The sequence below is a fragment of the Calidris pugnax genome, unplaced genomic scaffold (genome assembly GCF_001431845.1).
Source record: "Calidris pugnax isolate Ruff unplaced genomic scaffold, ASM143184v1 scaffold21, whole genome shotgun sequence".
Taxonomy (NCBI): domain Eukaryota; kingdom Metazoa; phylum Chordata; class Aves; order Charadriiformes; family Scolopacidae; genus Calidris; species Calidris pugnax.
The window spans coordinates 4753378-4779706 of NW_015090770.1; the positions used below are offsets into that span (position 1 = coordinate 4753378).

The 26329-nt window shown below is 47.2% G+C and overlaps 1 protein-coding gene across 2 annotated transcripts in view; it reads right to left on the reverse strand.

Annotated features, from left to right (window-relative positions):
• Positions 1-26329, reverse strand: part of GLI2 (GLI family zinc finger 2) — a 208085-nt gene that overhangs the window by 15316 nt on the left and 166440 nt on the right. For both annotated transcript variants that reach the window (XM_014940183.1, XM_014940173.1), the window contains exons 5-10: positions 24913-25104; positions 14123-14324; positions 11582-11795; positions 9911-10024; positions 6329-6460; positions 2626-2775 (exon numbers count right to left, since the gene is read on the reverse strand). In XM_014940183.1, coding sequence (XP_014795669.1) covers positions 2626-2775; positions 6329-6460; positions 9911-10024; positions 11582-11795; positions 14123-14324; positions 24913-25104 — 1004 coding nt within the window. The remainder of the gene's footprint in view (positions 1-2625; positions 2776-6328; positions 6461-9910; positions 10025-11581; positions 11796-14122; positions 14325-24912; positions 25105-26329) is intronic.

A 26329-nucleotide genomic window follows, 5' to 3' on the forward strand; every position in this document is an offset into this window, starting at 1 on the left:
CCTCAAATGAAGGAGGCTGTCTTAAATGTTCTTTGAAAAAACAAATACAAACACTGGAATAGGTTTTAAGGAATGCAAGACTCCCTTCCAAATTCTAGCTAAATGCTGCACTGCTGTTCTGATGGGAGTATTGTAAAGCCCATGCTGCACTTCCTATGCAAACATCTTAAAACAGACTTTAAATTTCAATAAGCAGCCTCTTCCGTTGTAATGTATGCAAGCTGCAAGGTGTTGTATTTTAGTCAGATCACTTAAACGTCTCTACAGCTTCAGTCCAGATGTGACAGGACTTAACATCGCTGTGTTTGAGTCTTGGCCAGTGAAGAAACGGGTGTCGCAGCAGGACAGGTCGTGCCACAGCTCTGTGTCTGATTTCCCTGTGGGCAGCGGAGCGGTTCCATGTGCCCAGAGATGTCTGCCCTTTTGGGCAGAAGCCCAAGCCTGCTGTGTGCAATAGCAACATTACCCGTCTCCTTGTGCTCCACGGGCACAGGACTCGCCTGCACTGCTAAAGGTCTGCCATAGGGATGGTGGATATAAGGCAAACTTGCCCTGCTTTCTTGAGATATCCACATTTTTCAAAGACAATAGAAGCATCTCGAAAGAGCTGATTCCTTCCACAGCTTTGTCAGGGTGAGATGGATCCAGTTCCCCTTCCTCAGACAACTTTCATTAGCCCATTTGGCCCATAGAACATGCTGCAACTTTGAGGTAACACAGCGTATTCCTTTCTTCTCTTGCCCTGTGCAAACAGTCCATTACAACTCAAGTCACTTATGGTTATTGAAAGACATCATTCCATTTGCTGGAAAACAAAGGGAACTCAGCACGAGGCAACTCATGTGTCCATTCTGGTTTTGCTGGATACTGACACAAAAATGCAGTTATTAAGACCAAAAGTACTGAGGCCACATTTTCAAATAAGAGCTTCTCAGCAAAGCAGCCTGTGCATGTTCAAAGCATTTGTTCCCACTCTTACGCGTGGATTTGATTATGTCAGTGGGAGTTCTGGCTGTCATCTGTTGAAATAATCCTTGACCGAATCCCAGGCTGCAATTGGGCTCATCTGTAGCTTTATGTACACCACAAACTTCTTGTCTGAAACAAATGGCGCTTTGAAAAATCACTGCCAGATTTGGACATGGAATGCTCTGCCACAGAAAGGCACCCAGAGCTGCCATGTATCCCAGGCAATTGGAAACTGGTGGTACTTCAGTTCGGAGAGAGTTGCTGTGACAAATCACACATGGGGGGACTGCAGTTCTCCAGCAGGCAGAGGAGGACTTGAGACTCGAACACACACAGACTTTCCTCTGCTCCAGTGCAACACAACCGAGGCTTGAAAGAGGAAGGATTGTGCAGGGGTGCTTTTTCCTGCTCCATTACAGCACTGAAGAGGATGCAGTCCCTGCTGCTTTTTTGTCTTTTAAGTCCCTCTACCTGCATGGGCAGGGCTAGACTTTCCCTCACTGCTCACTTTGTAGCACACTGACGATCAATATTCCTTGATACTTTTAAGGAAGATTGGTAAAGCACTACAACTGGGCAAAGTGCTTTAGAAGATTAAAACAAAGGACATGGCCCTGTGCCCCGGGGAGCTTATGCTCTAAATTAAATGAACACAGGGCTGGAAGATTGATAAAGGAGTCATGCAGCAAGCAAATCATACATATCCTAATATTTGTAAGCAGGAGCTGGGGCAGAGCCAGAGAGGGAGCAGGGCTGGAAGTGACTAATGGGGCAGAAGAGGAGGAAGATACGGGAGGAGGGCTCAGACATCTGCTGAGCAGAAAGACTCATTCCTGAGACTCTGGGGAGAGGAATGGCATAATGCTGACAGCGGAGGAGGTATGAAAAACTAGCAGGAGAAGGCAGGGAGCAAAGGATATCAAAAGACAGGGATGGACTGTTGGGAGGAAAAAGGAATGAAGCATATGTGGAAAGAGATGGTGAACACCTAGTGGCCAGAGCCACCGAACTCCTTGTGCCTCCCATCAAGGCATCCTTCACTGCCCCATGTCAGCAAGCAGTGTGGTGGGAGACTCCATGTGTGAGAGCAGATACAGGCTTTGATATCTCAAAGCTGAGGAGGAGGTGAGCACTGCTCTCCCAATGTGTTAGATGAGCCTGCACCCACAGGGCTGAGACACAAAATAGCATCCCAAGCTCTTCCTCAGGCAATGTTTAACACTAGGCACAGTGCTCCTTGCATGCAGGAGATCTGGGGACTGAGCTCTTCTTGGGGTTTAAACACCCAAAGGTTGATCTCATCTCTGGATTAAGAGAGCAGAGGCAGGAGGTGTTTGCCCAGCTCCCCAGGCTGGAAGGAGGTTTGTGTGCACACTTGGGTATGTGGGTGAGGGAAACTTGCAGCCCCAGCAGCAGTACTGGAAGATGCTGAGTTAACCGTGACCCGCGTTAGGTGGTGCCCCACACTGTGGTGTCTTGTCCCCAGGATTCAACCTGCAAGTACCTACAACCCAGACACAAAGAGCTGGACTGGCCCTGAGCTGGGAGAGCCCTGCTTGAAGCCATGCTTGCATCTGCACACACGTCTGTGTGACCACCAAAGTCCAGTGTCCCACTTGCCAAGGTGAGATGCACCACATGTCCCTGCCAGCTCACCGTGCACTTGTGTGGCTTCTCTCCGGTGTGCCTTCGCATGTGCACCACCAACATGTACTGAGCCTTGAAGGGTTTCTGCTCCCTCGTGCAGTCCTGCCAGCGGCAGACAAACTCCTTCTTCTCCCCATGGATGTGATCATTGTTGATATGCTGGTAGGAGAGAAGGGAGAAACAGGTCAATCTTGGAAGAGCTGATGCCAGCAAAGCATACACGGTGCTCCGAAAGCCAGCCGTTCCCTCCCCACTGCTTGTGGTCAGGCATTGCACCTGGGATCCAGGTGCACAGATAACAACAGGGACACGAGAGCCAGCACTGCGGTCTGGTGTGTCCTGCAGGAGAAGGCACTGGGTCCAAAGCAGCCACAAACGGGAGGTTTGCAAAACCAATGGCGACCCATGGTGCCAGGGAGAGAGGAGCCCTCTCAGTGTCTCCCGAGCTGCCTGATGCCGCTGTTGGGGAGGATGACAGAGTCATTTTTGTCTCCGTCGAACCCTCCTGTGCCTCATTTACGCAGCTGGGACCCTTTTCTGGGGAGCTGCTGGAGGACAGAGGAGAGGAGAAGACAAGGCTGCCTGCACGCCGGCCTGTACGCCGACCCTGAGACATCCACCTGCCGTCCAGCGCTGGCGGCTGGCAGGAAATGACAGCATCTGCGAGCTATGCACCAAGGAGAGCTCGGCAGCCTCAATTACTGCTAATTACTCAGGTCCATAAAATCTTGCACCAGGGTGTTGAAAAGCCAGACCCAGAACGGTGCCTTCATCCACCCTGGGAGGAAGACAAGGGTCGCTTTTTCCCAGTCTGGGGCAGATGAAGCCCTGCCGAAAATAAACAGAGCCGGAGACCAGCCCGTCGGCAGCGCCGTTCCCGCGGCAGCCTTGTCTCTCTGAATGGGGTCTTGCTGCCAAAAATAATGCCTGTCCTCGCTCCTGTGTTTTCAGCAGACATTCACTGACAGGAAATCCTAAAATAAACCACTTTGGGTTTGGGTTTTGTTTTTTTGTGCTGAGATTTTTTTCCAACCCCCGCCTTCGTCCCCCTGGCCAAGGCCAGGCACACATGTTATGGTTCAGGATGAGACTTTTTCTTGGTGGTGAGGCAGCACGAGGACACAGAAACACATTAAAACAGTCACTGGCCTTCATGGTCACAGCCAAATCCAGCCCCGGCATTTTTCATGCCGTGGCCCAGTCCTGGAGACAGGAAACTGCTCCTTGGGGCACCAGGTCTACCCAGGGGCAAGAAGGTGTGTGGAGATCAGCTGGTCCGTTAGGCACCATGGGTAAACACCAAGAGCCAAAGCTGTGTACTGTCAGGAGGGGCTGGGTTTGGGAGAGGTTTTGTATGGCTTTGGAGCTCAGCTGCCTACAGTTCTGGTTTTATAACATAGCATCAGTGTGAGATTTTAGCCTCAGATGGTGGAAATCTAGTAAGCCTCTCAAGAGACCCGTGGATGCACTAAACCACATCCAGACCAGGCTGGGAAGATACATCTCCCGGCCCTGTTTGTGTGGGAGTCTGACTTGCAACCAAGACTACACAAGGCAGTGCTAGGAGTCAGGGAATGCACAGGCTCTCCTGCTGGGTCCTGCTTGGGCCAGAGGAAGACACAGTTACGGCAGGGGGACTGTAGGTCCCCTTCAGGCTTATAAACTCACTGTCTGGGCAACATCTGCTTCCCATCACATGAGGGAGGAGCAGTTGCACTACTCACTACACTTCAGCTATGGCTCCATAGCCCCCATCAAACCCCCACCTGGCTGGAGGCTTTGCTTGGGCGTCTCTCAAATTGTGAGTGTGACCTTCAAGGCTAAGAGCAGCAGTGGTGCTTGAAAAAATAAGTCCTCATTCCTGCTGCTCCCCGTTGACACGCACTTCTTCCACAAGCACATTGCCCACTGTGTGTGGAGAACGGACTCTGCACGCCCAGGTACTTTGTTCTGCACACAAACTAGAGCTTATCCATGCATGGTGGGATGCCTCCTTCTCAGAAGTTGGCCCACGACATCTGTATTTCATTTGCATGTGTATTTTGGGCATCCCAAATCCACAACCCCATGTTGCTAGTAATCATAGTACAGAAGCCTCCGTTTTTATAACCTTCCGAATTTAGGAAAATCTTGGACATTCTGTCAAATATTTTTCTTTGGGTTTTCTCTAGAAATAAATTGTGCTGAGCTGCCTGGGTTTGCCCTGCACTTTGCTCTGGGCAGAGTTAAAGAGTTTTTCTTACATCTGAGAGGGAAATACACAAATACTGCCCTACAAATGTGAGCCCAGCCCATCCAACAGGACTGCTGTGGTTTAACCCCAGAAAAGTAACATCCCATGGCATGCAACGTGCAGCCCATTAAACACTTTATCACTCATTTGGCCCTGAAAACCATTTCCAAATCTGTCTGTACTCAAGGACTTGCTGCACTGAACCACTGACTTCTGGCAGAGGTGGGCAGGTGGTAGCCTTAGATGGAAAAAGAACACATGCCCAAGACTATCATGGTCCCTCTGCACAAAGATAATGTTTGTGTGGAAACGCTTGGGGAAATGGAGACCAACGCCTGCTTGGTGGCATCTGAACATAACTAAAATGAAGATCTATAAAAAAGAGTGAGAACAGACATGAGACTTCAGAATGAGGGCTACAAGTGACTTACATGTGGGTGGCCCCTGGCAGGCTTGGAGCCAGGGGCACAAGGCAGCACAAAGCCGAAGGGAAGGGAGAAGATAGCTGCTCCAGTCACAAAATTTGCTCAGTCCAGCATTTTGCTGGGGCTTGTGAATTCCCAATAGCTCTGGGCTTTCTTCAGATACGTGCAGCTCAAAAGACAGACCCAAAATACGAACTGGAAGGGTGCTGGGGTGGGACTCAGACACAGACCATGTCTGATTTCACTGGGAATTGCTCTGAGTTTGAGGGATTTGTCAACCCCAAAAGCCAAAGGAAAACAAAAGGTGGATTCCCAGGTGAAGCAAAGCACACAAAAGGTTCTTGGAATTAATTAGAACTGAAAATCTGATTAATGACTTGGTTTGGGGATCCTTCAGGGAACAGTTTTGACACTGTTTCGGGGACATCACTGTGATTACGGAAGCCCTATTTCCCAATTTTAAAAAAAATCAACCCAGTTTCTCTATTTCAGGCCCTGATGGAGACACCGGAGCATGTCTCCAAACTCTGGAAGTGCTCTATTTTTGTGGGAGGGATTAGCTGAGCAGGTCAACAGCCCCTAAGTGATATGGGCCTACAGCTCATGTCACAGCAGCATAAAAGGCTTTCAAAGGCCTGGACAGGGACTGAAGACAGTATGGACCATCCCTGGCCCGTAGCTGGTGTAAGTGCATGGGGAGGCTCAGTGAACACGGCCAGGGAAGAGGGAAGAGCCCAGCCCCCTTCCCCATTTTCTGATCAGGTCCTTTGCACGGAGACTTCTCACACTGGGCCGTGCATGAGGGAGACCGAAACTGCAGCATCAGCAGCTGAGGAGAGAGCAACATCAAATAATCTATGAGATGCTTCCTGCAGCTAAACTCCTTGGGGAGCAGTGACCTGCTTTGGCAGTGTTTACACACTGTATCTCTGATTTGCACCTTTAGTAGGTCCCAGAGTGAGCTCTGGCTGTACAGCAGCTAGTGATAAAAAATGAGGACAAGTGCACAGAAACCCAAATTTATCGCTGGGGTTTCCTCCCAACCATTACTCACATGGACGAGCTGCTCTTGAGTGTCATATTCCTTTGTGCACCCTTCCCAGTGACAGTTCGTCTCATAAATAACCTCAGGCTCCTGTTTACATTCATCCTTATCTAGATCTTCTTTCAGGTCTGTCAGATGCTCCTGCAACACACAACGGCACATCGCATAAGGTGAACTTCTTTCATCTGAATTCCTCTGTCACTCATAGATTACAGGGCAGATGTCAACCGATCAGAAAAGCATACTCGTTGTGGCAACATAACATCCTTGATTACTGTGAAATAACGAGTTACAGAGTTTTGGTAGAAACGCATACGAAACACCCCAAAACCAAGGGCACAGCAGTGGCTGGCTCTAGACAGGTCATGAGCAGTCCCAGGAAAGGCTGGAGAAAGGAAAAAGGCAGGCTTTTGACCTTTGTCTGTCTTCTTCACTGGAGCAAAAGTTGTGATCTGGGGGGAGTGGGGAAATATGAGTGTGAAGAAACCACACAGCAGTCAAAGCCTAGTGGTTACCACACTCACCTGACGTGGGCTGGTATTCCTGTTTTCTGCATCTTTTGATAGATGAGAAAATTGTTATACCTAATGGTTACCCAAAGATTTTAGCCTGCAGGGTGGTCCATGGGGACAAAGGGGTGAGCCCTCAAAGCACTCCTCTGAGATCTTGAAATTTGGGAAGCTTGAGCAAGACCCAGTGATGAGTGGGCTGCAAAGCAGAGCTCCAACGCCTCTGGGCTGATAAATGAGTTACTTTAATGCTGGGCACACTGTGAGCTCTCTCCTTAACTTCTCTGTCTAGCCAGCTCCTCAGTGCTAAATGAAGCACAGAAGATTTTTTTATGGCTGCTATGAGGATTAAAGCATCAACACCCACACAATAGTGTAACATTCAACATAATTAGTACAATTCAGAGGTAAGGACAACTGTCAGCTCTGGGTGCGTCAGACACACTACAGACAAGGCAATAAAGCAGCCAATATTGGCTTGGGAATTTAGCAATACAGCACCCTGCAGGTTTTGACCCCCTTCATTCCCTTTTCTCCTAATTACTACTACTGCCCAGCACAGAGCGTCCCGCCTCCAGGGCAGCTTTAGACAGGAACGTCTGGGGTGACTGACCACATCAGACACCATTCCTCATAATCTGATGCTACAGTTGGCCCCATAAGTGTGTAGACACAGCCAGACCCGCCTCAAACTGCCTCTGGCTTTCCCAAATGTACCTATCTGGCTGCCATCTCCTTCCCCACCAACACCTTCCCAATGCCAACTGAGGGGCTGCAACGATTAATGACTTAATGGCATTATATGGCTTGAAGAGTGAGATACGCTGTACGAAAGTTCAATAGTTTTCATTAACTGGCTCATGACATACAGGCCAGATGTGACTTTTCAATTTGAAAGTTTAGATACGGAGAGGGAGAGATTTGTTTTAATTAGTTCTTCATTTAAAAAAATAAAAAATAAAAAATTGCAAGGTGTCTTTTGAGACAGGAAACTGAAGTAATTTACAGAAAGACTCCTGGAGATTCAAACTCTACCAGAACCCAGACCAATAGTCTGAGAAAGTTGAAATGACTGCTTCTTTTTCCTGCAATTCCTATTTGGTTGAGTTGTGAATATTGCTTTTGTTGAAACATTTCTCTGCATGCAAAGCGTGATCTCTGGAAAAGTGAAATTTTCTACTAAAAATCTTATTTTGCCAAAATGTTTATACTTTCTGTTGGAAAAATGGAATTTAAACCATTTTAATTTGTTGAAGAGGACTGACTTGTTTCATTTCTTGCTAGTTGAAAGTTAATCTGAATCTCTACTGGAGTTACTGTGGTATTGTAAGAGCACAGTAACTCAGGTCCCTCATGCCTGGTGCTCCACTGTGTCCCACAAATCTTGTCTGGATTGCATTTTTTATAGCACAAGCCATCATGGGAGATACTGTCTGGCCAAGGATTTTAAACACCCAAACCACAACTCACATGAGGCGTTTCCAGTACAGCATTTCCAAAACAAAACACACACATACGTGCTTTTTTTGGGATGGCTGAGCTTCATACTCTGCAAAAAAATGTATCAGTCAATAATTAACTGACTGTAACTCAACTTTTCAGCACAGTCTCCTGCAGAACAGGAATCCCCAAATTTAACAAGTTGCTGTCGCTTAGACCAACTAAAACGGAGACACCCACTACGTTCAGTCTTACAAACTCTTCTCCTTGCCAAGAACGGGCTGTCTCTTACAAGGTACTTTCCAGTAATTTCCCAGTCAATACTGAAATGCTGCAAGACATGAAGCCTACATTTCCCTTGGGGTATTACTTCACAGGTCTCCTCGTTAGGAACTATTAGATCACCAGCATGCATTTTCCTTCTCTTAATTTCACCTTGCTACTCTAATCAGGCCTCCTTGCACCACTTTAAACGATTCTCCCCCTTCTTTCAGTGCTTCTTGCATGTAAGGCTCAGTGGATGAAGCTCTGGGGCAGGGCCGCAGGGGTGAGCCAGGCTGATGCTACTCAAGCACTCCCTGCGCTTGGGCTCTCACCTCCTCAAATCAGAGCAGGGAAAGGAGGATGACAGTCATTGAGCAAGCAGCTGTCTGTCCCACGGCTCTTCTGCTACAGATGCTTTGAGAGAGCAGGTGATGGCTTTCAAATCTTTTTTCATTTGCCACAAGAAATTAAACACGTGGCCCTATTAGCCCGGGTGGTGGCCAGATTGGTTTTTCGGGGCATGTGCTTTTGCAGCAGCGTGTAGATGCAGTCCTAAGCTCAAAGCTCCAGAGAGATGCCTCTTTGCCCTAATCGTGCTGACTACAGCATGTTTATCTTTCCCTGATATGCTATCTTCATCAATTTTACCAGCCCCCTGATGACTGCACACGTTGCTGTCCCCATGCATCATGCTGAGACCTGCTCCTGAACCAGGGCAGAAGGAGAAATTTGTCATCAACTCTTCCATTCGCTTGACAATAACACGGCCTAATATTTCATGAAAATGAAGTGCCCAGAGCACTCCTGATAGTTTACAGTTGTGATAAAGGATGGTCAGATGGATACTGTCAGCCATTAAACAGTTTGCAATCACAGAGCTCTGGAAAGAAAGTAAAGGCCTTTGGGCCCTTCTTGGTGTCAAATGTTGTGTCGCCAGTGTAAAGGATGTTTCTACGAGCAATTCCTTGCTGAATCAAGAAGTCATCTTTTTTTTGCAAGCTTTCTACCTACATGCAAGAATCCCTTGTAATCTATGTTTGCTCTGAGACACCAACGCTGCTTGCTTTGTAGCACAGAAAACTCGGGCATCATTTTTAAAGTTCTCACGCTTGAAATATTCCCTCCCTCCTTTTCTACCCAAACACCACAGCAGCAAGCTGAGTCCCAAGTACCCATCGAAATGCTTCACTCAGTCGCTGCAGCTCTGCCCTGTACCTTGCTGGGCTTCCTGCTACACGAGCCACTTGCCTGCCTGGCAGATTTTGATACCTTGCTCCCAGCTGCTGGAAAAGGTGCCAAGAGTATTGTTCCCAAGGACAACGAGACCCAGCAGCTTACTGCCTCGGCCCCACAACACGTCTCGCACCAAGAAGGTTACCTGTGTGGTTGGGGACGCTGGGGGCAAGCCCTCGACTTCAGTCTTGACTTTGCTGCGCTTGTTAATTACTGGATTGACTGTGCTGCTCACGGCCGACTCGCTGCTCTGCTTGCTCTAGGAAAGAAAACCAGGCAAGGTATGGCACCGGGCTTGGGGGTGAGAGACTGGCTGCAGCCCACCTCTTCCTTAAAAGTTAACTAAAAAAATCAGTCAAGGTTGAGCTTCAGGAGTGGCTGGGGACAATGGGGTATTGGCCTGCTGGCCTGGGTTTCACATGAAAACAACCCCATGTGGGTTTGTGCAAGGCAGAGATGGAAGAGAGGGAAGAGTCAAGGGCAGTGCCAGCTTTTGCAGGCTCACCAGTGAGCTTGGCCTCGCCGCTGCTGCTCCGTTTCAGAGCAATCCAGTCCCTGTCAAAGCCATCAAAACCTTATGCAACCCCCACCCCAGCCACAAATTTATTTCTCAATGCGATGAAATGATTTGTTGAGAAAACGAACTCCTGGGGGAAACGGGGGGCTCTGGTTACATGCAAGGGCTCCGGCGTGCTGGGTGCATGAAAGGCTATGTGTATATTTTGCTAAGCTCTTAAAAATGAGAACAACTTCAGGAGAAAAAACCATCCCATTGTATGTGCATAAAATTGGAACATTAACATTTTAAATACACTCTTGCTAATTGCTCAAAATTGGTCCTGCAAGTTATTAAACAGAGGCATAACTCCTGCCAGCCACATTATTTTGGTAGCCAGTTTGTGAGAAGAAAACAAAACCAATCAATCAAATAACCTTCAATAACAAACAGAGTTTGCAGTGCAGCAGCCATGAGAAACCCTAAAACAATAAACCAGTCTGAAAAGTTCAGTATGATACAACTAAAACAACAATTTGAAATGGGTGTGAAATGAGGTGAAATAAGTCTTTGGGGAAAAAAGCAACTGCAATTCAAACTTCCAAGGAATGAAAATGGGAAGGAGAAATGATTAAAAATGTGCTAGAAGTATCCACTAAACTTGTGCACATGTAGGGCTTGTGCACAAATACTTGTGCCTGTGTAAGCTCACAGGTATTTGCAAGGATGCATTTGAGGCGTGGGATTTTATACACATCGCAGCATTCCTACTTCTCAAAATCTGGCCCCTGCTTTTGCAAAAATCAACAGCAGGGATACCCCAAGAGAGAAAGCTACTGAAGAAGAAGCAACAATAAGTAAAATGGCTAGAGGTTCTAGGTAGGACGCACTAATTTGTTGAAGAGGAAAGGGATAAGGTGTTTTAAGACCATTTGCACAGTTGACGTGTTGAAAAAAGGAAGGGGGAATTGGTGAAGGAACTGATGAAGCTTCGTTCACAGTGCTCAGGTATTTATCTGGCAAAATAGAGGGTGGCGTGGCCTGGATTTCAATAGCACATATACATGTTCAAGGAGATTTGTTGCTTGAGAGGACCCTGCACATCATGTTCAACGCTTTGATGGATCAAGGCCTTTGGTTCCTGCATGGGCAGGTACTTTGCCAGGAGGAGGAAAAAACAATGTAAAGGGAGAGCGTGAGTAAAAAGTGAGTGGGTAAAACTCCCACAGCCACCATGAGTGGTAGCACTTATCCCATGGAGAACGTGCCTCCATTTCCTCCTGTGCCATGCACGGAGTGAGCCAAGACAGCCGTCCCTACCTGGCTGGAGTCAGAGACACAGTTGCTGTTGCTGCTGATCTGCGCCGGCGGCGGGTTGACGGAGATGACCGCCATGTGCTGCCGTGGGGGGAAGGTCGGGGATGGCTGGATCAGGGGAGGAGTGTGTCCAAAGGCTGAGCTCAGGCCTCTCTGCTGGGTCAGGATCTGCTGGTACGTCACGGGGTTAATGGGGTGGGGGAAGCTGAACGCTGGGCTGCAGCAATAGAAGGAGGAAAAGTGATGAGGAGTTATTTTAAACAATATTTATCACATTAGCTAGTGACTGATTCAAGTTTAGCTTCCTGGAGACTCCAGGAGACAGGCTGCAATGACCCAGCTAGATGCTTTCAATGCCACGATAAGCCTGACAGCCTGTTTTACTAAAAATACAGGATTTGTCTCGTGTGCGCCTCAGCAAACTTCTGATTCATTTCGACCCACATATCAGACTGATTGTAATTTCTTTGCTTCCCATGTTTAAAAACAGGCAAAGCCCTTGGCAGGGAGTGCAGAAGAGGACAGGACTCGGACACATCTGGCTTTGCAGCCCCTGAGGCTCCCAGGTTTTCCCATGCAGATCTATTCTGCAGACCCACGACCTTGGGGTTACGCTACCCTGGATGTGAAAAAACAGTGTCACCTGGCTCACCTGGCACATATCACAGCGGGGATGAATAACTATCTACTTAACATAGTCCCAAACCATGCAATTTACTCTGCATTCAGGTGAGGGGAGTGCTGGCTCAGGGGACTCCTGAAGTATGTCACCCTTCATATGTAGGTTACTGGTTCAGCTCCAATCTAGGTCAGTGGTGACCAGAAACTCCACCAGCTCCTGCCTGCTTGGGTGCTAGCTGGGAGCAACAGGTCAGAGCCAGGATGCAGCTGTGGACAGCATTAAAAACAAAGTGCTGCTTCTGGAATCAAGGGGAAGAGATGGAGAAGCATGGGAGATGCTCTGCTCCCTGCACTCTAGGTGGATGATGCATGAACCATAGACTCTCAGCCCAAAAATCAATAATTTGCCACCTTTAAGAGGTGGCTACCCTGAACCTTTACCCTTACGGAATTTTCTCTCACATCACTAAAACTGCCCACGACACGAGTGCTCAGAGAACAGGGCCATAATTAGCAACATGCTTCATTTCCAATTTTGCTTTTAGAGAAAATACTTATTGCTGGTGACCATAGAATTAGTATTTCTGTTCCAAACCAGTTAATGACAACGTGACTAAAAGAATAAAGGGCAAAAATCACTACAGTGTAAAAGAGCTCTGGGAGTTAGATACGTGCTGCAGCAAATGAGGTGTGATGGCAGGCTGCTGCACAGCTTTGTTATGTTACAGCAAAGCCCAAAAATGACTTTCTGAAGTGCTACTAGGATCTGGGTCTGAGCCACTAAGACATTGTTAAAATAATAACAAAAAAATCTTTTCACTCCAAATTTCTGACAGTTATCATGTTATATACATAACCCATTTTACAATTCCTGACATTCAAGGTACACCTTTAGAACACTGAGAAGAGTTTAAAATTCAGTATTATTACTTGATTACTGCTTCGCAGGCCAACAACTGATCATTGGGTCAGACTCTGCACTCTACTAATTTGTTGAAAATAGCAGATGCTACCCTGAAGAGCTTAAAATTTGAGTATAAAATGAGATGCTGCAGGTATGTCCAGTTAAAGACAACAGGTGACAAGACCAGAAAAATACGATTACCAGACAAGGAGTTGCTATGTGTTTAAATTAGCATTATGTTTGATTCTACAGTCAGTTTCTAAGTGATGCTGCCAGATAAAGTAGCTGATAAAATTAATTTTACAGTTACTAATAGCAATGTTTATGTTTTCCCCTACAAATTTTAGGAGTGCATGATCTTCATAAACCCTTGCTTTGCAACATCAGTGTTAATTAGAACTAACATTTTTAACAGTTAAGTAATAAAAAGAATAATAACATTGTGAAACTTGGGTGAAGCAATCACTGCAGGAATTGACAACAGTGAGCTGCCAGTGTAAGTGCTTTTTAATTAAGGTTTGAGTAAAACTTTACTCAAGGGCTTAGATTTGTTTTAAGTATGTTTTCAGAATTAGGCTCTTAAACCCACCCAGGCAACATTTTTTTTTTAAGGATGTGGACCAATAATTTGGAGAATACTTTGGGGCAATCTCGTAAATTAGAGTGTTTCTTAATCAGTCCAACCGCTCACAATGAGCATTTTTGAGATTAATTTATTCTCCATTTCTGCTTGCAGGGAGGCACGATCATACTGTAATTACTGCAAATCTGGAAACCGATAATCCAAATCCAGCACCCCACCCTCCCATGTCGTGTCCTATGTGTCCCCCTCTCCCTCCCATGCCATGAAGTACCTTCCATATTGAAAACCAGATGGAGGTTTTGATTTAATACACTCCACAGCCCCAACACACAAAAGCAGAGGTTGCAAGGAAGGGAAGGTCTCCCCTGCTGGAGGATCACCCCTCCTTTTGGGGGGATGGCTACAAATCTGAACGGAGCCGGTCCCAGAGCTTTACCTGATTGTCCCGGCAGATAAATGGCCGTAGGAGCCACTCGCCGCTGAACTGCTCCTGGAGTTGTTGATATACGCCACGAGAGAGTTTGGGGAGGTCCTGATCATCGTCTGGAGATCAATGCTGGCATCAGACAGCGGGGAGATAGACAGGGCTCGTTTTCGGCTTAATCTTGGAGTCACCCGCGGGCTCGAAAACCGGGACACTGTAGGAAAGAGAGACTTTGTCAGAAAACACCAGCTGGCTGTTCCCGTCCTGTGGGACCACGGGAGGTGCTGAGACCTGCTGCACTCGTGCCTGCTGTGGGATGTTCAGGAGCCCACTGGGACTGGCTGCCCTTTGACGGGGGGTTTCCTCTCTGCTGGGCGCTGAATGGCAGGGGTCAGGCAGTGCCGTGAACAACCGCTTCCATCGCCCTCCTCGGGGGATAAACAGAAGCCTGTCCATCACCCCCTTTCGTCGGCACTAAATTAACTTAAAATTAAAAGGGGAAAGGCCCCGCAAGGTTTCCGTGAGCGCAGCCATCCCCGTTGACTCGGTGGCAGGAGCAGGGGGCCAGGAGAGCCGCACGTCAGAGCGGGGGTGACCCTTGGAAATGGTGCGTGCGCTTGTGTGCGGAGGGAGCGGAAACCAAACGAGCGCGAGCACAATGCTGACCATCCAATTAACGAAGGAGGCGAGGCTCCAGGAGCCCCGAAAGTAAATTAAGGGTTTTAAGAAAACCAATTTGGCAGCTCAGGCACAAAGTTCAAGCTCTGCCCCTCCGAGGGGACCTGCCAGTGCCTGGACCCTATTAGCAATTGTCAATCACTCGGGCATGAAGTCATTTCCAACCCTGCCAGTCCCATTTGTGGATCTGCAATACATGGCGAGTTACTACTGTACCAATTTGGCCTCCGCCAACGTTTCGGCACTGCTAACTGGAATGACTGACTTCATCCAGAGGAAGCTCTGCCCAGGCCTTGCCCACCTGCAAATCTCCAGGGTGGCATGGACGGGAGCTGGGGACTGGCCATATCCCAATGCCCCCTGATAGCAGGGTGCCAGATCCAAAGCCTGCCTGAGCCCTAGACTGTCTGAAACGGCTCATCACTCCAAATCAATGAGAACAGTATTTAGGTCATCTAATTTTTTAAAAAAAATAAATTCTAAGGGTAAAATATGCCAATTGGCCATGGGGTCCAGCTGGTAATTCCCATCACCCACCCAGGGGTGCAGGAGGGCTCAGCTGCTCCAGCTCTTTCCCTCAACGAGCGCAGCACTGTATTACTACCTGGCTTTTCCAGCAGTGCTCTCCCCAGAAAGCTTGCTGTGGGTATATCCTATTAAACGCTGTGAAGAAAACAGTAACTTGCCCAGACAGGCAATATGAACTGTTTTCCTCTAGCTGGTTGAAAGGACCGGTGATGGCTGGATATGACCAAATACAAGTCTGGCACTTTGCAAGAGCATAAACTTTCCATCCTGACGACAGTGCTGGCATGTGAGAGGGTGAATGGGATGTGCAAGGAGGTAAAATATAACCTGCCAGCGTGACCAAATAGTTCCTTGATTTGTGTTGGCTCGCAGAAATTTGTGTCAACGTTTCCCTGAGACCAGTGGCTGGGTTGCAGTCTCCCAGTCTCCACATGACTCACCCGTGCGCCTAAGTGGCTCTAAGTGTCATTGCCATACCTGGGTGCTGTGCAATCGACAGGGTTTAGTCCCCTTATTACCCATCATGTAATACCATACCCATTGCACAAGATAAATGACTTGCCCAAGGTCCCACTGGAAGTCCAAGGCTGAGTTGGTACTTGAACCAAGCACCCTTGTGACTTTTATCTTACACCTAAGCAGGTTCAGGAGTTGTTAGCTGCAATGCCTTATTGCAATACTGACAATATTGGAAATTTCTCCTAAAAATCAGATTGTTGCATATATGCTGAACATATTCTTCTTACAGTATTTTGCACGACTACATTTTGCAGCCTCATGGGCCAGGGAGGTGTTAGAAAACATGACTCAAGGATCAGGTAGCAAACAGAAAGAGCACACGGTGGTCTATAAAAGTCACATCCTGAGTTTTAAAGTTGTCCCATGATTGGAAGGACTGGATTCAAACTATCCTAACTCTTGTGCCTGGCAGACTCCAGTCTCGATTTGCCATAGTGAGTGACACTTCCCTCAGGAGCTGGAAAAGGAACAACTGGTTAGTAGAGGCAAAACCAAAACTAGCAAACTCCCTTCAGCAACGGTTGGCCCTGCCTAAAGGCTGGACTGGAGTATTCCCAAACTTCACACCTCATTCATGAAATTTGGGCCCTGCCAGAGCAACATGAGGGTCAAAACTGTGCTCTGTCCGCAACATATTAATTAATGGACTTGAACTTAAACTCTTTCTGCTTTTTCATTTCTTTCCTTTCTTTTCTGTTTCTTCTGACTATAAGGCATCTTGATTCAATACATGGGCCATGACCCGGGAAGACCTGGGTGCTGTTCCCAGTCCTCCCCAACATATCTCCTTGAGCATATTGATTCTTTGTATGTCCCTATTTCCCGGGACATCTATTTAGATGAGCTCCTTTAGATGGGGTTTGTGTTTTATTCTGTATGTATTGCACCTAGTGTGATGGGGCTCCATCTCAGCTGAGTTGTCAGTGTTTCTGTCCCACAAATAATATGCGTCTTTCCAGATATAGATATTGTTTTCTGAATTTGCATTCCCACAGTCTCCTCCTTCTCTAACAGAAGGAAGCAGGCCAGATTTGACAGTCATATTTATCTCTGTTACTCCCACACCTCAAGGGAGATCTGTTTATTAATGTGCCACTTCCCTTGATAAATTACTAAATAGAAAGAAAAGCCTTGTACTCATTTCTCGCTGTTCCTTCCCATGATTTATGTCCACAGTGCTGGCTCAGCCATTGGTTGCCATTAATTTGCAGAGGGAAGAAGTCCTGATGTCCAACAGAAACCTGGCTTTTCCCAGTGCATCCAACGTGGGCACCCCTCCCCTCTGCACACAGGTACGTCATTTTATCCCCGTGTAAAACTCTGCTGGAAGCTGTCAGATTTGCAAGCTGGCCTGGGACTTCTCCAGCCCAAACCCAGTGATATGCATTGCATTACTGTCTGCTCTAATTTAGATCTTGCAAGTACCATGGGCTACCTGAAATGTTTGATAGCAGATCCGATACGTTGGGCTAACGCTTTACACAAAAGCCTTTTAGGTCTTGTGGGCTTCCAGGGAAAGCTGTGACCTAAAATCATGCTACAGATGAACAATTCCTCTCTTCCCAATGACAGCCTGCCCAAGGTGCCTGGGAAGGGAAGCGCCTGGGAAATGGAAAAGGAGTTTAACCACATGGAGAAGTGCTCACAAGTGCATTTAGGAAGAGGGAACCTTTTCAAAATTATTATTCAAAAGCAGATTTGCAGCACTGGGATCATTCTAAATAATACAACTGGCCTGACCTAATCCCCTGGTCTGAGGACACCGAGTACGAATGTGAAATGGCACCAGGCAGCAGCAAAGGTAAGCATTAGCGTAGCTGTGCACAGAGACAAGGTGTTCAATACGGGCTGCCCTGCAGCCACTTGAATACATAAGCAAAATCCACTGTTGCCTGAGGTCCAGTGATGTTCAAAGGAAAAAACAACTTCTTCAGGAATGACTGTGCCCAGAGAAGTAAATGAAGGCGGGATCCATTTTTCAGAGACAAAGAGCCTCAGGAGGATTTATCACTAGCACTCCCCCTCTCATCTCCCCTTCAAAAATGCTGACTTATCAAAATGAATGGGGTTAGTTTTAAGACTTTTTTGATGTTTGGAAAATAAGTTAGGGGAAGAGTTTCCAAACTGTCAGAGTACGCCCTTCAACACTCTCAAAAGAAAAAAACCTGGTATTTTTATGTTCTTGTTCTAAAAGACATTTTGTTGAGACCAATAAAGTCATCACAGGTTAAAATGAATTTGAAAAGGCTACAAATTGAAATAAAAATAGGAAATTATTTTAAAATTAATTTCACTCATCTGTCAGAGTGTTGATTTTTAAAATTAATTTATCTGTGCCTCTCTATCTCAGATGAAGACCTTTTTTACCTTCAGTTTCTTTCCCTTGAATACTTCTGAGAGATGGGAAAACTCTCTCACCCAGATCCAGAGTGAAGTGACGGGCCAAAGCCCGCAAGTAAAACAAGAAACAAGACAACTCCATGAGCTGCTCTGGATCATTGCCTCCTCTGGTGTCCAGTAATTTTTGTAGCCAAGCACATTTACAGCATGCCCTTACATGCTGTAAATACATACCCATACATTGCAGCATGGGTGTTCTTTGGTGATGGCTCTCTCCGTATCAATTTGCTCTGCTACTTCTACTTCTCACCTGGAATAAAGACCTATTAAAGCTAGCAGATGTTTTCCATTGACTGCCATGGACTTTAGAACTTGGAATAAATATGAATTCAAAAGCTGACCTAGAGACACCCTTGTTTCAGCTATCTCAACTTTACTTTCAAACGAATTTTTTTCCCACTTGAAAAACATGCTATTGTTTATGTGCTCGTTTTTGGACATACTAACAGCTTGATTTCTATTTATTCAGTGTATATTAAAAGAATCAGCTCTGAATGAAAGAAACCTGATTTTTTTTTTGTTTTCTTTTGCAAAAGCTAAAGATACCTGCTTAGAATTCAAAACTCTTTCAGATTTCAAGCAACGACAAATATACTTTGGCCTGAAGTAAGACACAGGAAATTTTAAGCAAAAAGACTGTCCCCATCTCCCTACACTCTCAGAGTTAGGAGGAGATTAAAATGGCAATGTGAAGTGGTGAACACATGGATGCAGTAAAGGTTGAGCCCAAAGCTCTGGGCATTGGCGATAGTGGATGGCAGTTCATGAAGGTCAGTAAAAATTTTACCATAGGCCTTTACTCCTTTCTGTCTTTTCTTACAAAAAGTCAATTCCAGATACATTTTATAGTGTTTTAATTGGAGCACACTGCCCCTTCCAATCCATTTCATACCCAGACCCAGATACGCTGACTGTCATAGGCTCAGCTCTATAAACTAGAGAATAAAAATAACCCATGTATTAAAAAAATATTTCAAAACTGCCTAGAATAACTTTTCAGTAGAAAAAGCTGGACTTAACAGCAGCATTATCTTTGCAGGCTAAATGTAAATGCCACAGCTGACAAACAAAGCCATTTCTCTCCCATAGCAGTTTAAATATCCCATTTCTAAACCAGCAAGAATTCAAGGCTTAATTTTCAAGTGACACTGGCCGTGTCTGCCAGATCATCCAGCCCAGTCCTCCAGCCGGTCTAGAGCTGGGAGGAAAGTCCAAATTTCTTGGTAAAAGATAAAAATTTCCTTGGCAATTTCCTACAGGGTCTTCAAATTATCACATCCAAAGGGTTGCTCAGAAACTGGGATTTTCTTCCCCAGTTTAGATTCATCCACAATGGGCCAGTGATGAGCCAAATGGTCAGCCCCTTGTTTTTACACATCTGGCAGCTCGTGGTCTGACTCCCACGGCTGCTCACAGTGCCAAAGGACAGGATCAGACCCCACTGGGCTCAGGTGGGAGGCGGGAGCAGAGGTTCCTGCTCCCACCACTCATGTTGGCTGTGGTCCATCAGAGGGACACCAGAAGAGACGGTTTTCTTGGAAGGAGATTTCAGACCTCCATATTGCATTAGAAATAGCGGCAGCAAAGCTGTCCTGAAAGGAAACACCAGGCACTCAGTGGGAGCTCCTTCAGGACAAGGAAATCTCAGGCATCTCTTCACGGACAAATGTGTTGCTGTGATCTTGACTGCAAGAGGGACATCAGGGGAATCTGCTTCTAAACAGCCGAGCCCAGAAGGCACGTGGGCTGCAGATGGCTCACTCCCCCTCCTCACTGAAACATGTCCAGAGCCACTGCTTCCCCTGCATCCCCTGGCCAAGCCCCAGGATAAATACAGCATTATCAAAATGGTCCCTCTTACTGGCTTCTCACCAAGAAAATTCCACCCAAAGCGTACAGAAATATCCCCCTCCTCCCATCACCAGATTAAATCCAAGGGCAGCCTAAAACCACGGGATGATCCCTTAATCAATAAGCAGCAGCAATAAACTACCAACACCATTCGCATAACCAGTTCCTTATTCCCCTCTCCCTTTCTGCAGCGGCAGCACACAGCTTACTTAGACTGCAGCAGATGCTGGACATTTGTTCTGGCACCAGACACTGTCCTGGGACCCTTCTTTCTTCCCTCCCCAAGCCCAATCAGCTTTGCAGTTCAAGGAATACTAATGCTTCCCTCAAACCCTCACTGAAAGACAAGGCTGCATTCTTCTACTCCCAATCCACAAGGTAACTGTTTAGACGACTCAACTTGCATATGTAAATTGAATTCTTTAGAAACCAGAGTGCAGCGGGATTCCAGACAGAGTGCTTATGGGATGCTCTGGGACTTTTTCTCTCTTCTGCACATATTTTTCTGGGGAGGAAAACAGCATTGCTGGCTAGAAATGGGTGGGAAATCGTTTCCCATTCTCTGAACCTTTTCTGAGATTTCAGCAAGTTTCCATTCTGTGCTGGGACAAAGAAAACAACAACAAAAAAAGATCTTTCAGATTTTTTAAGGAAGCGACTACAGGGCGCGCCGTCTGCCCAGAGTAGCCAACCGCCGGCTTGTTTGGAAAGTCCTCTTCAATCCAGCATATCCAGCCTGCAAAACCCCAGCTGCTGGTCCCTCAAGCCCTAGGTGAGTCACTTCTTTCCTAGGTGGCTGTGAGGCTGGGCTCTCTCCATCCATCCTGATGGAGCAGGCACTTCACATAAACCTGCTGCAGGAGAGTCCTGAGCTCACCTCTCACAGACACATGCCTGCTGACTGCAGTAACCACCGGGCTGCACTGCCAGCCCTGCTCCTTACGCCGATGGCTATTAAATCACTTACTTGGAGTAGAAAGGCTCCAACAACACTGGCTGAAAGAGGCCAGTGAAGCTGAATCACTGTTTGACTTGGGGGAATAAAGTCCTGCTTGATGATTTGCCCACATACCAGGCAACCGTGCCAGCCGCTAGCCGGTTGGCTCTCCCCGTTGGCTGAACAAAGCCTTTTCCCAGTTAAACTGCTGGTCATGATCAAGGCATTCATGACTGTCGTGCACTAGGCAGCAAGAAACAGGGCAGGGATCCCTCCTCTAGCTCCACAACTGGATGAAATATCTTAACGGCACTGCAGGGTCATCCCCACTGTTGGTGAGGTTACACACACACATCTACGCAACCCTCCTGACATGAGTGACTATCTCTCTGCAGCGCTGCTTGGACATAAATTGAACTCGAGACCTTTTTCCCCCATTCCCTGACTCAGCATGGACAACCCACTCATACTTTTGACACTGTGCATAACAGAGCTGATGGACTTAAAGATGATCTCTGCTTCCCACCCTGACACAAAAGTCCTTATTCTGAAGATCAGGGTCTCGTTCCCAGAGCTGCCACTGCTCTTCTCACTTATCATTTGATCTCCTTTCTCTTTGGGGTCTCCAGTGAGGAAGTAGTTTTGCTCTGTAAAGTACTTTGAGATCTTCTGATGTACGGGGCTATAACAGTATGACCATTGAGTCAGTCTGGATACCATCTTCTAGAGAGCAAATGGCACCACCTGAAGGTAATCACAGGAGCCCTTGTGGGGAAAAAAGAAACGTTGGATGTACTAAACATGCTCAGAAAGTTGTAGTCAGCTCCAGGTTCATCTGTGCTCCTCACTAGTCTTTGCTGCCCCAGGGATACTGTGCAACCACTTTGTCACCTGGAATAATCCACCATGTGGCACCCACTTCTAGAATAGAGATGCAAAAGATTGTTTTGATTTGGTGACTAGATCCTGTAAATTAATCTCAAAAGTGCCCCAGCAGCAATGTTGTGACATTGGAATGCACTTAACTTCTGGTTTGAAAGTGTAAGATTTCCACAAAATGGACTTAAGGCTGGATTCAAACTCCACTCTTGGACTTAAGAGTCCGTGTTTGGATGCCAGAGTGAAACAGGACAGCTAAATAAAGTGTTATTTAGTCTCCACTGAAACTAGCCTGAAGACCCCAGCAGTCTGGTGTGTAAAACTTAAATTTATTCTACTTCAGTGGTTTAGCTACTTCTAGCTGCACAATGAATACTCTGCTAAAGATATGCAGCTCTAGGGCACCCTGGCTCAGTCACCACTTAAACACTCAGCAGATCTGGTCGGTACCAACAAGCTCCAGCTGACACTTATGTCCTATTGCTTTCCTGACCCTAAACACCTGATGGGATGGAAAAACACTGAGAAACACAGAGGCACTGAGAAATTCTCCAAGAAATGCAATTACAGCAGCCAGAAGGGCCCAGGTATGTGTCTTTAGAAGAACTACCATACTCAGTGTCTAGAGCTCCGATGGGCCTGCAAATCTTTGGAGGTGATGTGACACTGAATAGGCCAGTTTTAACATATGCTTATCTGCTACTTTTTATTTTGGAGGTGCCACTGTTATCACAGATGTGTGAAGGTACTGCATGTGGTTTAACAGGAGTTACCTGCATTTTCAGCAAATGAATTCTTGTAAAGTTCTGATGCTCTGGGGCTCCCTGGGAAGAAAAGGGCTCTCTCAATGATAGATGCTGCGAGGTGGTGACTCACTGGGGTTTTATGCGTGCTACTGATATTCTTGTCTCAGAAAAGCACCATAAGAGGATGCTTTATTAAATTATCTGTTCAACTATTTACTTAGGCTCTGCTGATTTAAATTTTTGAAATAACTTTCTAAAAAGAGAGGGAGACTCTGGTTCCAAGGCCAGCATTTCAAAGACATCCAATTTAGTCTCTGTCTTGAGAACACACAATTCTCTCTTCTCCCTGGCTGATGGATAAACCCAAACACGTAGACCAGAGGCTGGCACTGGGCTGCTACTCCTTTGTACATTCTTAAAAAGTAGTCTTCTGGTGTCTCATGTCGCATCCTCATGACATTTTTAAGTTTTCATCTCTCTTGGAGCATGTGAAGGCACAGTAAAGGCTTTCCAGTTACTCATCAACAAAGCTCTGCTGAAAGATCAAAATAAATGCTTGGTGAGCCCTTGCTTTGCAGTAAATAATGGTTATGACCTTGGCTGCATGAAACCGGGACCTCTGATACGTGATTCACTCCAGAGCTGCGTACAGGAGAAGGCGAGCAGGAAGACAGTCTTCTGCCAAGGGGAGTATCTCAGATGACTTCAGATAAAGACTGATCTTCAGCAAACCAGAGACGAGCATCTTGGTGTGTTGAGAGTCAGCCTACGCTAGCATGAAAACAGTTGTGTTTGCTTCCCGTACTGGCTGTTTATCTGGCGCTTCAGCGAGGCACTGCTGGTCAGAGATGGACTAATAAGGAGGCAAGGAGGAAGGAGTCTTGTTCATGAGCCCGAGGAGAACTTGGCAGGGCTGGTTTGCACCCATCTGCTATAACCACAGCCATTAACCCTTTGGAGGGAAGACAGAGCGGTCTTACTGACCAGCTGCTTTGTAGCAGAAAAGCCCAGAATTTATTTTGGGTGTTAGAGGCAAGACGGTACCGAGGAGCAAGTGATCTCCCTTTCAAACTGGGATTCAGGTTCCTGATTAATCTAGGAATTGGCAGAAGAAAATCACTATTCAGGTAAAACTTCCGCAGCAGCTGCAGATGAGAAATTGTTTTTCTGTTAGAAATATATTTAAGCCCCCATCACCGAACAGCCAGAACAGCTTTTATCATTCTAAACCAGTCACTTTATGAAGCAGCAAGACCGCACAGTCTTTCATCTTAAAAGCTCAACAACAGAAACTTTGAAGCGGTAATGAAACGATGCAGATCTCCACTCCAAAAATTATAATGGTCCACAGGCAGATCGGGAGGCAGCCCAGGAAACAGAAGCCGGGATCTGAAAGTCGAGCCGAGACTTCTTTTTCTTGCAGCAGAAACAATCCCCAAACTGCCCTCTGGAATATCTGTGCAACCCCAGGTCTTACAAGATGTGGCATACAGTGAAAGATACTTCCAACAGCTCTAAAAATCATTTGGACCTCAGATACGCTTCCAGATAGACATTACCCATCTCAACAGGGCAGCAGTCATGCCGCTGGGGTGACTCAGCACCACAGTGCCTAATGTCTTATTTTTTCTTCATTTAGCCAGGAGTGAGAACTTTCTGGGCTTATAATGCCCGGTACTAGCATAAATACCACATTCCTGCATTTTTTTTCTCCCACAAAGTGCTAACATATCCTCTCTGCTGTGGCTCCCCGTTAACATATTTTTTCTCCTTAGGGACTCAAGAGCTCCCAACCAAGACGAGAGGCCCATCGTGCCAAGCACAGCTGTGCCTGGAAATGGCCAGTGTTTGCCCCAGACACCAGCCAGGTGAAACATGGGGAGCTGGAGACAGAGCTTGCCCCCAGGCACGCTGTGGTCACCTGTGGCCAAGGCAGTGGGATGGCAGCGATGCCCTGCCCGCTGGACCAGCCCATCTCCTACCCATGCAGCAGCCATGCCATCCTCCCAAACAGGCCACAACGTATATATTTTAAATTATGTATATTATTATAAATTATATATAAATTTTGTATATTTTAATTATGTATATTTTATAGATATATATGGAATGAGGTGACCTTTTAAGCCAAAAATTATAGCGCGGCACCCGTGGGTTTTGGCGGGGCAGAGTGACCACGTATAGCAACCTCTACCTGGAGGACAGTCCCATCCATCTGTGCCAAAATTTCAGCCGTCCCAGGGAGGACGCGGACCGCTACTCACCATCGACGGGGCTGAGGTAATCGTGGAGGTGGGCTGTGCTGGCTGCTCCCCCGCTCTGCATCAGGAGGTCCCCGTAGGGGTTCGGGTGGCCGGCCATCAGCGTCATTTGGTGGTAGTAGTCGGCGGGGTTGGCTCCCGGTGGTGGTGGGGGCAGCCCGAAGAGACCTCGCTCCTTCAGGTGCTCGTGGGCCACTGCCGGAGCCGCGGGTGAGGAGAAAAACATGGGGAGAAGGTTCCCACCGCAACGTTAGACCTCGGCGCTGACGTTGGCGGCCCCGTCTCCCCCCCGCGCCCCCCGCCAGCCCCGCGTAGGGCTCTCGTGACGTGCGCTTGGGCGTGCTTCTGCGGACAAAAGAAACTAAGCTGGGGCCTCTGCATTCCTCCATTTCCGCAAATTTATAAACAATCTCTCGTTCCCCCTCCTAATAATCCTCCGGTTCGGACGCAGCCAGCACCCCGGGGAGGGGGGAGAGGGCCCAGCCCCGCCGGCAGCAGTAACCCTGTCAGCATTAACATCCCTGCCTATTAGGAAGGAAAGACAAATGCAGCCCAGTTCCCGATAGCAGCGCGAGGAAATTAAAGCCAAGGTCTAATGCATAGAGCTAGGTTTAGTGTCTGGCAGCATAAAACCATTTTGGCTGCCAAAGCCAATTACGCTCACTTTCTCCCAGCTGTAATTTTTCAAACCTGCCTCCCCACCCGCTTGCCCCATTAACTTATTTACCACCGCCTTAAGAAAAAAAAAAAAAAAAGAAAAAAAAGAAAATAAAAAAGAAAATAAAAGAATAGCAACCCAAAACACAATGCCTTTTTTTTTTTCATAGCAAATAACGAAACTGGCATTGGAAGGGAAGGATGGGGAAGAGCAGGCGCACGTCAGCCATCAGACCTCTCCGCGGCGGGCGGCTGGGAGTTCGGATGACGTTTTGGGGGAGGGAAGAAGCTGCATGCATCTCCCCATCACCCTCACAGTGGTTTGGGTTTTTTTAGCCACAGAAGATGGTTTTATGCTGCTAGAGACTAAGCCAGGGGCCTTGTCACTCTCTGGTGTGCTTTGCTTTGAGGGGTTGAAGGCCCCACAGCAGCTCAGGAGCCGAGAGATGCTGGGGTTTGCCAGGCGTGCAGAGACCGGGTCCCCAAACCCCGGCTGCTCCCTGGGCACTGAGCCAGCCGCCGGCAACCGTCTAATGAGGCACTTCTGATGAAGTCAGTCACGACTTGCACCTCCCCAAATGAAAACAGAGTTGTGCATTTTCCCTTCTCCCTGCTTGGCTGTTTTTGCCCCCAGCCCCACAACATGGGGTCTGCTGGGGCTGGAAGAGCATCACCACCACCTCCACGTGGACCAAGCACCAGCTCCCCCCACACCCTCACCTTCCCCAAAAGCTGCTTCAGGGCAGCTCAGGAGTAAGGAGGG